A 12,423-nucleotide genomic window follows, 5' to 3' on the forward strand; every position below is an offset into this window, starting at 1 on the left:
TCTTATATTGATGTTGAGAAGAACAGCCTTATATAATAAATGGACTCAAAATATTTTGCTGAGAACCAAATTACAGGAAAATGAAGCCTTCTTACATTTGGATAAGGGTTTCTAAATTTCAATAAAATTCAATAACAGCAGAATTGAAACATTACATCAAATATATTCCAATGAATGGCTTCCTAAGATTGTTTAAAATAATTTCATCGAAGAGGTCACAATCGTTTTGTTTAATTATTGTCAATTATTTATATAATATGGAGATCTTTACTGTGATGTTGATGGATAAGGCAGTCATTGGAGTTCGGTGTTGAGGGCAGGGGAATGCACCCCATAACAGAATTGAGGCTTACCAGAAAGTGATTCGTCCGTGACAAATATCTATCAAATATTCCAACTAAAAAATCCACAGAATCCAAAATACAAGTGAACAGCAAAACTGGACTTCAAGTCTTACCTTCTTGTCTTTATCTTCTTCCAGCTTCAAGGACTCTTTAATCTGCTTTTGCAATTCTTCAACTGTTTGCTGCATGTCATGGCTTCTAACACGAAGCCTTTTGATTTCTTGTTCCTTGGCCCCAAGCTGAGCTTGAGCTGCATCGTGCTCACTCTTTGCTAGCAGGTGGTCTTTCCGAGCTTGGGCAACTTCAGCTGATGCCTTTTCTTGTTCTTTCAGTAGATCATTTATTTTAGCATTTAATCGATTGGAATCAGCCTCGAGTGAGACTTTCAACTTCTCATGCTCTGATTTTGGAACCATCGCCTCTTGAACAGCAGCTGTTTTTGTTGCCAGACTTCCTTGCAAGATATTCAGCTCTATTTCTTTCTGCTCAAGCTCTTGCTCCATCTGGCACATTTTTCCATTAAGAGTTTTTATTGTATTTTCAAGAGTCATTTTAATTTGGTTATGTTCAGAGAGAGGTACAGAAGTCTGGTTTTGATGCTCAAGCTCCCTCTGCAACATTGTATTGTCCTGCTCAGCTTCCTTAACTTTCATCTCCATCTCTGATAGCTTTTCCTTTAATTCATCTACAGAATCATTCAAAACTTGTACTAGTTGTTCATGTTGTTCTTTGTGGATATAGTTTGAATTAATATGCTTAGATGCCACTTCAGTCTTTTTATTCTTCAGTTGTTTTAACTCACATTTTGCTTCATTGTATTGCTGTGTGATTTCAGTTACTTGAGTATTCAGCTCATCCACTGTTCTGTTCAATGCTGTCACCATCTCTTGCAAATAGTTGTCTCTTTCAGACAAGGTCTGATCGTTCAGCTTTTCTTCCAGCTTTTTAATTTCTTCTTGTGCTTCCTCATACTTCTCAATTAAGAGAGCCTTCTCTTGATTGATATTCTCCAGAAGTAAGCTTTGAGAGTTTTTTAATTCCTCACACTCGTCCACAGACATACATTTGGCCAAGATTTTATCTTTTATTTCCAGCAATTCTTCCATTTCTCTGAGGTTGCTACTGGCCTTGTCTTCATCTTCCAAAGCTCTTTTAAGTCTTTGCTTTAGTTCTTCGATCTCATCCTCATAGGTCTGAGTCAGCTCTTCCAAATTTGGTAAAGGTATATGTTCTTCCTTGCAGCATGAATCCTGTTGTACCTGTGCTCGCAGACTGGAAAGTTCTTTCAGTGCCTCATCATATTTGCTTTGTGTTTCTCGAAGCTTCTCTTCAAGACAATAACCATTCTCATTAATTTCTCCTGACGTCTGATTATTTTCCTCAGACAGTTCAGTTAACAAGCCCATTGCTAATGCATGTTGAGTTTCTTGGTCAGATACATCCTTTTCCCCTGTATTACTGTTCCTCTCTTCAAAAGTTTCTGTTTGGAGTGAACTATTTGACAGATTTGAAAACATCTCAGCTCGGAGGTTTGTAATTTCAGCTTCTGCATTTTTATACAGTTCCTTTAGCTGGATATAATCAGCTTTAAGGGTACTTTGGGAATCTTCTGAATTAAAATTTAAATCAAACGATGCTTCTAGATTTTGTCTTGATTGCTCATCCCGTGGTAATGTGCTCGTTACAATGTCCTGTGAATGCTTTCCCTGTAAATGAAATCAAATTCAAAATTAAACAGAAATATACCAGTTTAAAAGAGTGAACATTTTCACAAAAATATCTTTGACAAATCTTGTTTTGCCAAGCTACAGCATCAGGGACAATTTGTCTTAATTACACATGAAGGACACTGCAATTTATAGCAAGCAATCTGACCATAAAGAATACTGTCCACAAATTTCTAAGTTCCCTGATGTCATCATGAAATTTGCCACCAAGTCATGGGGATCATTTGGCAGCTAGAACACTTTAAGACCGAAATTAGGGATTGTTTTTTAAACTCTAGAGGGTCATTACTTGGTGAAATTCTCTTCTCCAGAAAACAGTCGTGGCTGGGTAGCAACTTATCCGAGGCTGAATTGGATAAATCTTCACTGGACCAAGGCATCCAGGATAATGGGGCCAGATATGAAGGTGGAGTTAAGACCACAATCAGTTTGTCACAACCTTATTGAATCATGAAGCAGACTTGAATCTCAGAACCCCGCCCCACCCCCCAGGCCATTCGGCCCATTAAGTTCACACCAACCCTCTGAAGACCATCCTACCCAGAACCATCCCCCTACCCAATCCCTGTAACTCTGCATTTCCCCTGGCTAATCCTCCTAGCCTGCACATCCCTGGATACTATGGGGAAAGCATGGCTAATCCACCTAACCTGCACATCTTTGGACTGTGGGAGAAAACTGGAACGCATGGAGGAAACCCATGCAGACCCAGAGAGAACATGGAAACTCTCCATAAACCAAGGCTGAAATTGAACTCTGGTCCCTGGTGCTGTGAGGCAGCAGTGATAACCATGAGTCACTGTGCTATCCATTTGCTAATAAGTACAAACTGACTTACTTCAGTTCATATTTTCTGTGCTCCTATGTTGCCAGCAAACTACAAAGTCGCCAAACATGATTATTTAAAAAAAAGTTCTTTCATGAGATGTGGGAATTATCGGAAAGGCCAGCATTTGTTTAATTAGGAGAAAGTGAGGACTGCAGATGCTGGAGATCAGAGCTGAAAAATGTGTTGCTGGAAAAGCGCAGCAGGTCAGGCAGCATCCAAGGAGCAGAGAATTGACGTTTCGGGCATAAGCCTTTCTTCATAAGCTATTCTTTAAGCGAGCAACTTGCTAAGGCAGTTAAGAGCCAATCACACTGCTGTGGATTGGGTCACATGTAGATCAGACTAGGCAAGGATTGCAAACTTATTTCACTAAAAGCCATTAGTGACACAAATGGGTTTAGGATAATTAATGATGGTTGTCTCATGGTTACCATCACCAACATCGGGTTTTATTAATAAAACATAAATACACCAGCAGTCATGGTGAAAATTGAATTCATGTCACAAAGCATTAGCCCTGTGCACCGCCACCACCCCACCTCCCCCCCTCCCCCCTCCAATTCACAAACTGCAATCCAAGATGTTAAAAAAAGCACAATTTTTTAACTTTATATTTTCAGGAAACTAATGATTAAGATTAAATTAAGAAGAAAAACAAACAATGTGAACATAAACATTTAAAAAATGATTGGGGTATGTTCTTTCTTTTGTTCACAGGATATGAGTTTTACCGGCTAGGCAAGCATTCATTCACATCAGAAAAAAAACCCAAAGAACTGGGGATCTTGAAAATCAAACAAAATAAAAAATTGCTGGAAAAACTGAGCAGCATCTGTACAGAGTAAGTCGAGTTAATGTTTGGGCTGTTCTGAAGAAGGAGTCATTAGATCCAAAACATTAATTCTGCTTTTTCTCCATAGATGCTGCCAAACCTGCTGAATTTTTCTAGCAATTTCTGACTTTTACATTGCCATCACTATATGGTCTATAGGTGGCAACAGTGAGCCACCTTCTTGAACTGCTGAGATGTGGGACACCCACATTGTTGTTCGGATGAAAGTTCTAGGATTTTGGTCTGACAACAATGAAAGAATGGTGGTATTTCTACGCACTTGCTGCAACTGGTGATAGATTTGTGGGTTTGAAAGTTGTTGCCAAGGAAGCCTTGGTGAGATACTACAGTGCATCATTTAGATGCTGCTGTACATTGTTCAAAGGGAAGAACGGATGAGGTTGTACACCAACTAAGACAATATCTTCCCTGACACAATGAGAATTACATTGCACACCATACTTCATGTGTATTTTAACCAAGCTCCTGTACAATTGAAGCAAAACTTCAGTACAATACTCAAATCCCCTGCAATACAGGCGAGCATTTAGTAGCCTTCCGAACAGCTTGCTGCACCTGTACGTTAACCTTCAATAACTTATCAAAAAGGGCAACTAGGTCCTTTTGTACTTTCTAACCTTTTAACATTTAAGAAATGATTGAGGGATCTGGTTCTTATACCAAGTTTCTTGTACCTCACATTTTCCCACATCATATTTCATTTGTCCATGTTCTTGCCTATTTACTAAGCATGTCCAAATCCTCCTGAAGCTGTTTTACACCTTGCTTCCCACTTAGCTTTGTATCATCTGCAAATTGGAAATATTACTTTTGGTCCCCACCTCCAAATAACAGCTGGGGCTCAAGTAGTGACCGTTGAGGCTTCCCCAAAAATCACAGCCTGCCAATCACCCACTGTTACCCACTCTCTGTTTAGTTAATGCAGCACATTACCTGCCATCCACTATGCTTTAATCTTTCAAACAGTTCTCCAGTGAAGGACTTGATCAAAAACCATCTGTAAATCTATGTATACTATGTCCATTGACTTTTCTTAACCAATCTTGTTCGTAACACTTTTGACCAGTTTGTCAAACATGATTTCCTCATTTAGAAATCCACGCTGACTATGCCCAATCAGATCGTTAGCAACCAAGGGAATAAAGTTTAAATCTGCACACTAACTTCATTCATGACCCATTTTGCCACTGTTTGAATAATACATTTGTGCTTAATATACAATGATTTTTGAATTATTTTGTTGAAGAAACCTGGTGAAAGTCTGATTTATTTTAGATAGCACTAATGAAGAGAAACAAATTGACTACTTTGGGAGTAAAAACGGACATTTTACACAGACTTGCTTTCTTCTCTGCCCTGATTTTACCCTGCTGTTTACTCTTTGTCTCGGCATCGAATACAATCCTTGATCCTCGGCTCATACGTAATACTATGAAAGATGCACTTGTAAATATTTCTACGCTGAAATATTTCTCTCACCATAAATTTCAATGGCAAGCTCAATAACAATTACTAGTAGACTAGACAATGATGTATCATAATTTGAAGGTACAGATATCAATATCAGATCTGTAAAGATATTCAAATGCTAATAAATAATTAGTAAAGAATCATAGATTATCCAAAGTACCTGCAATATCCCCCACAGCTCTTTATTTTGCACCGCAAGAGAAGCAATTTGGGATTGCAATGCCATTATTTGGTCTGGTTCTTCAACAAGTGAGGTTTCAGATGTTTTGCTTCCACTACCTAAAAGGGAATCAGTTATTGTATCTGAGATTATGTCATAGCATTTAAAAAAATTATCTTTAATATATTTGAAATGCAGAATGAAGGTCATCTCAACGGTAAACTAAATGAAGGACATTCACTGACCAATATGAAAAAGAATTGCAGTGAATAGATACTATGTGAATACACTGAGCACGGTTCAGATTGAAGCTATTATTTTTACATGTGGTTCAAATCTTAAAAGAGTAATGCATTGCAACTGTGGAAAAGGGAAATGAGTTAAAAGAAAAATCAAGTGAGTTGAATGTGTAAAAATCAATATAAACTGATCAAAGTTACATTAAGAATAGGATGCCAGCCATTTTATATGGTTACAATCCATTGAAAATTAAATAAAATGAATATTATGGTGATTACATTACTATGCATGATGTGTTTTCTTTAAATTCACTTGTTGAATTTTGACGTTGCTGGTTGGTCAACATTTACTGTCTGTCCTTAATTGCCCTTGAAAAGGTGGTGGTGAGCTGTCTTCTTGAACTGCCACAGTCCACATGTTGCAGGTTGACTCACAATGCCATGAGGGAGTGAATTCAGGATTTTGACCCAGCGGCAGTGAAGGATATATTTCCCAGTTAGGATGGTGAATGGTTTGAATGAGAACTTGCAAGTGGCAATGTTCCATGTATTTGCTGCCCTCGTCATTACAGATGGAAGTGGTCATGTGTTTGGAAGGTGTTGTCTCAGGATCCTTGATGAATGTTTGCAATACATCTTGTAGATAGCAGACACTGCTGCTACTGAGTGTCGGTGTAGGGAATGGATACTTGTGGATGTGGTGACAACCAAACAGGTTGTTTTGCCCTGGATGGTTTTCAAGTTTCTTCAGTGTTATTGGAGCTGCACCCATCCAGGTAAGTGGGGAGTGTTACGTCACACTCCTGACTTGTGCCTTGTAGATGGTGGAAGGCTTTGGGGAGTCAGGAGGGGAGTATTCGACACAGCATTCTTTGCCTCTGACCTGTTGTAGCCACTGTGCTTATGTGGTGAACCCAATTGGGTTTCTGGTCAATAGTGACCCACAGAATGTTGATAGTAGTGGATTCAATGAAGGTTAGATTGTCTCTTATTCATGATGGCCATTGCCTGGCATTTGTGTGGTGCAAGTATTACTTTCCTATTGTCAGCCCAAATCTGGATATTGCCCAGATCTTACTGTACTTGAACATGGACTGCTTCAGCGAATGGTGCTGAACACTGTGCAGTCATCAGCAAATGTCCCCACTTCTGACCCAATGGAGCAAAGGGTATTGATGAAGCAGCTGAAGATAATAGTGTCCTAGGTAAGGACATTACTCTGAGGAACTCCTGAAATGATGTCCTGGAGCAGAGATGACTCACGTCCAACAACCACGATCATCATCCTATGTGCCATGTATGACTCCAACCAGTGGAGAGTTTGCCCCCGATACTCATTCATTCCAGATTTTCTACGGCTCCTGTATGCCCCACTGGGTCAAATGCAGCCTTGTTGTCAAGGGCTGTCATTCTCAATACCTCACCTCTGGAATTCAGCACAAAAGTATCCTTGTTTGAACCAAGACAGTAATGCGGTCAGGAGCTGAGTGGCTCTGGTGGAATCAGTCTGGGTATCATTGAACAGGTTATTGCTTGAAAGCGCTACTGATGACAACTTCCATCACTTTACTGATGATCAAGAGTAGACTGATGGGGCATTAAGTGCCCAGGTTGGATATGTCCTGTTTTTTATGTGTAGAACATACCTGTGCAATTTTCCACAGTCAGCTAAATGCAATTGTTGAAACTGTACTGAAACAGCATGGCGAGAGGAGCGGCAAGGCCTGGAGCACAAATCTTTAGCACTATTACCCATAGGCCACAGCCTTTGTGGTATCCAATGTTTCCAACCATTTCTTGATATCACATTGAGTGAATCAAATTGGCTTAAAACTTGTATTTATGATGATGGGAACCACTGGAGGAGGCCAAGATGGATCATGCACTCAACAATTCTGGCTGAAGATTGCAGCAAAGTATTATTTTTTGCATGATGTATCGGACTCTTCCATCATTGAGGATGGGGCTATTTATGGAGCAGCCTCCTCCAGTGACTTGTTTAATTGTTTACCACCATTCACGACTGGATGTGGCAAGACTGCAGAGCTTAGGTCCAATCCATTTGTTGTTGGATTGCTTAGTTCTGTCTATCACTTGCTGCCGATGCTGTTTGGCATGCAAGTAGTCCTGTTTGATAGCTTTGCCAGGTTGACACCTGATCTTCAGGTGTGCCTGGTGCAGCTGAACCAGGGTTGATTCCCTGGCTTGATGGTAATGGTTGAATGGGGGAATATGCCAGGCCATGAGGTTTCAGAGTGTGCTGGAGTAAATTCTACTGCTACTGGTAGCCCACAGTGCCTCATGGATGCCCAGGCTTGAGTTGCTAGATCTATTTGAAGTCTGTTCCATTTAGCACAGTGATAGTACTACACAACATGATGAAAGTTATTCTCAGTGTGAAGGCAGGACCTTGTCTCCACAAGGGCTGTGCAGTGGTCGCTCTTATCGAAACTGTCACGGATGGATGCCTCTGCAGCCGACAGATTGGTAAGGATGAGGTCAAGTACCTCACCACTTGCTGCAGACCAAGTCTAGCTGCTATGTCCTTTAGGACCTGACCAGATCGATCAGTAGTACTGCTGCCAATGGCAGACATTTAAATCCCCCAGCCATACCTCATTTTATGCCCTTGTTACCCTCAGTGCTTCCCCAAGCGTTATTCAACATGGAAGAGTACTAATTCATTAGCAAAGGAAGAATGGAATGAGATAATCACCAGGTGCTTTCCTTGCTCATGTTTAACATGAAGCTATGATACTTCATGGGGTCCACAGTCAACATCGAAGACTCCCAGTGCAACTCCCTCCTGACTGTATCCCACTGTGCCATCTCTTCTGGGTCTGTCCTGCCAGTGGATCAAGACATGCCCGAGGATAGCGATAATGGTGCCTGGGACATTGTCTGTCAGGTGTGATTCCATGAGTACGACTATGTCAGGCCTCATTTGACCTATCTGTGAGACAGCTCTGCCTATTTTGGGCCCAAGATATTCATAAGAAGGACTTTGTCTTCACTTTATAACTGATGGAACATACAAATTAATGTGGCAGGGGTCAGGGAGATGTTACTGAACACAGCAGGGCTGGTGGTCTGAGGTGTATTTGTTTTAGTGTAAGGTGTATTATAGGTAAGGCAGTTGAACTTAGAGTTTAGATTAACTAAAGAACCTATGACATTGTAGTTATTACAGAAATTTGGTTGAGAGAAGGACAAGACTGGCAGCTTAATGTTTCATGGATGTAGATGTTTCCGGTATGATTAGAGAGGGATGTAAAGAGTTGGGCGAGTTGCATTACTAATTAGGGAGAATATCACAGCGGTACATAGAGAGGATACTTTGGAAGGCTCATCCGGTGTGGCCACATGTGTATATAAGGAATACCATTTCGGGAACAGTGACCAGAATTCTGTACATTTTAAATTATTACAGGATAAGAGTAGTCCACGGGTGACAGTACCAAATTGGGGTAAAGTTAACTAACATTAATCAGGAACTGGGGTAATTAAATTGAGGGAGACTGTTTGAGGGTAAATCCATTTCTGACATGTTGGAATCTTTTAAAGGCCAGTTGATTGGAGTTCAGGACCAGCACGCTCCTGTGAAAACGAAGGATAAGGATGGGAAGATTCTGGTACCTTGGATGACAAGAGAAATTGAGAGATTAGTCAAAAAACAAAAAGGGAGGAATATGCAAGGCTGACGAAACTGAAGGTAGACAGAACCCTCAAAAGAACATAAAGACAGCAGGAAAGAACTCAAACAAGGAATTGAGAGGGGAAAATGGAGCCATTTGGCAAACAGGATTAAGGGAAATCTCAAGGCATTTTATAGGTATATAATAAACAGAAAGGTAGCTAGGGAAAGGTTAAGTCCAATTAAGGACAAAGGAAGGAATTTTTGCGTGGAACTGGAGGAAGTGGGTGAGATCCTTAACGAATACTTCGCATCAGTTTCACAAAGGAGGTCATAGAGATGGTGAGTCTTGGGAGGGGTATGTTGATTTTCTAAGGCATGTCAATATATAAAGTGAGGTGGTGTTGGGTGTTTTTATAAGCATTAAGGTAGACAGACAAGCCCCAGGACCTGATAGGATCTATCCCAGAATGTTAAGGGTGGCAGGTGAGGAAATTGCTGGAGCCTTGTACGAAATCTTTATCTCCTCATTAGTCACAGGAGAGATTCCAGAGTACTTGAGAATTGTCCACATTGTTCCTTTATTTAAAAAAAAGCGGGATAATTTGGGAAATTACAAACTGGTGAGCCATACATTAGTGGCAGGAAAATTATTGGAGAAGATACTTAGGGATATGATTTACCCATGTTTGAAAAAATATGGACTTACAAGCAATAGGCCGCGTGACTGTGCGGGGAAGACTGCGTCCCACAAACTTGTTTAAGTATTTTAAGGAAGTGACAACGATGATTGATGTGGGCGGGGTGGACTTTACCAAGGCCTTTGGCAAGGTGTCTCATGGCAGGCTGATAAAAAAGATGAAGTCACATGGGATTGGCGATGAACTGATATGATGGATACAGAACTGGTTTAGTCATAAATGACAGGTGGAAGGATTTTTCCTTACAGGAGATCTGTGACCATTGGTGTTCCACATGGATCACTGCTGGGACCCCTGTTGTTTTTAATGTACATAAATTACTTGGAGGCATTGTAGGTGGCCTGATTAGTAGGTTTGCAGAAGACACAAAGATTGGGGAGCTGCAGATAGTGAGGAGCTTTGCCAGAGTATACAGCAGGATATAGATAGTCTGGAGATCTGGGCGGAGAAATGGCTGATGGCGGTTAATCTGATCAAATATGAGGTGGTACATTTTGGGAAATCTAATACAGAAGGGCAATAAATAGTAAATGGCAAAACCCTAAGTAATATCAACATAAAGAGGGATCTAGCAGTGTAGGTCCACAGTTGCCTGAAAATGACAACACAAGTGGTTAAGGTGGTTGGGAAGGCATGTGGCATGATTGCCTTCAGCATCGGTGCACAGAGTATAAAAATAGCAAGTCATGTAACAGCTGTATAGAACTTTAGTTCTACTACATTGGAATGTTGTGTACAGTTTCAGTTGACACACTACTGCAAGGATGTGGAAGCTTGGGAGAGGGTACAGAAACGTTCTACCAGGATGCTGCCTGTTTTGGAGGATATTAACTAGGAGGAGAGATTGAACAAACTTGGTTTATTTTTACTTGAACACTGAAGGATGAAGGGTGGCCTGATAGAAGTTTACAAAATTGAGAGGCATGGACAGAATAGATAGTCTTTTTCTCCCTCCAGGAGTAGAGATGTGAATTACTAGGTGACATAAGCTTAAAGTAAAAATGGAGTAATTTTGAAGGAGATGTGAGAGGCATTTTTTTTCACAGAGGATAGTAAGTGCTTGTATGTGTTGTAGTTTGCAAGTTCAAACCAAGAGGTATGGACAGCATATTTTTCAGGTGGAGGTCTAAAGCCACTGCAGTTGTTTGGATAGAGTGCGAATCTTTAGGAAAGATCAAGCAAAATCTTTGGGAGAGGTCAGGTGCCCTTTGAGATTGTTAAAAGTAGACATGAACATCTGTAGAAAGTGGATTAACTCATTGGAACAGATCTCACAAACTATCACAATGGGGTGCCTTTCAGTTCATAGTTTGATTGATAGCACCAGCACTTAAGAAGTGTTTTGAAATGGGCTATGAATAAAACTGTTTGCATTTATAAGGGATTAAATAGATAAAGTAACTTAAATGTAGTGAATGCAGTTATTTACGAAGTACAAAGGGTTGAGGGTTGGAGGTCTGTTTTTTCTCTTGTTTTATTTTTTTCTTAAACAGCTGTGAAAAATCCCAAAGCCATCAAGGAACACATTTCCCCACAGCTCATCTCCAAACCCAGCACTCTGTGGGCTGCCTCCTAACTCTTACTTGGGGTGAAAGGTCTGACTCCTGCTAACACCTACGCCCCAACAACATAAACCCAACTGTGCCGGATACTTTCCTTTCAGTTGGACTTGTGGAATTGGGAATTTTCTCCAACTCTTACTCAAGTGTGAAAACTCAGGCCTAAGTAATGTGCTGCTAAACATATCTTACATGTAATTCCCTACTTTGTCTTGTTTGTTCTGCCAAACGGATAAAAAAAACAATTAAGCCAATTACTTTAAAAGGAGGTGAAGCAAACTCACTGTTTTGAAATTTGAGACAACAGTAACCTTTAAAAAGGAACTACGCTGCTGCTTGACAAGTTTACAGTAATGTGTATTCACATTCAGTAATGTGAAGAAGCATTCATCTCGTTATTCTTGATGCCACTTGTGTACATGTGCTCATATTACCTTTAATAAAACCATTTTAAGTTTTCCATCAAACTATCTAACTTACAATGTCCTGCAGCAAATTATCCTTCAGCAGGAAGTCCAACCCAGCTTCTTAAATCAATAATGGACCCCATGATAAACTTAGAATAAAGCATTGCTTCATTTGTAGTGATTACAAGCTTTCACAGCAGTTAAGCCATTATCTGACAATTACAAAAACAGTTACAAATAAGTATCAGCGTTAGCCGCATAATATATAGGCCAGCAACTTCATACAATACCTATTGTATCAAGTGGCACTTCTTCACTATTCCGACAGTCGCGTTTTTTGAGGCTATTTTGTTGTGCCTAAAATGATTTTTCACAAAAATTAAGAAAGAAGAGAATGAGCTTTGATTTTCAACATTTATCCAGAATTCTTTTTGGATTATTAAGACCACAGCTATAATCATTAGAGTACATCTAAAATAGGATTTCCTGCACAGCATATA

General features: G+C 40.1%; 1 protein-coding gene across 8 annotated transcripts in view; it reads right to left on the reverse strand.

Moving 5' to 3' along the window:
* The window catches only part of rai14 (retinoic acid induced 14), a 281,933-nt gene that overhangs the window by 12,904 nt on the left and 256,606 nt on the right, over positions 1-12,423 (reverse strand). For all 8 annotated transcript variants that reach the window (XM_072573347.1, XM_072573357.1, XM_072573348.1 and 5 more), the window contains 3 exons: positions 12,214-12,280; positions 5,384-5,502; positions 458-2,050 (listed from right to left, as the gene is read on the reverse strand). In XM_072573347.1, coding sequence (XP_072429448.1) covers positions 458-2,050; positions 5,384-5,502; positions 12,214-12,280 — 1,779 coding nt within the window. The remainder of the gene's footprint in view (positions 1-457; positions 2,051-5,383; positions 5,503-12,213; positions 12,281-12,423) is intronic.

The sequence above is a fragment of the Chiloscyllium punctatum genome, chromosome 1 (genome assembly GCF_047496795.1).
Source record: "Chiloscyllium punctatum isolate Juve2018m chromosome 1, sChiPun1.3, whole genome shotgun sequence".
NCBI lineage: Eukaryota > Metazoa > Chordata > Chondrichthyes > Orectolobiformes > Hemiscylliidae > Chiloscyllium > Chiloscyllium punctatum.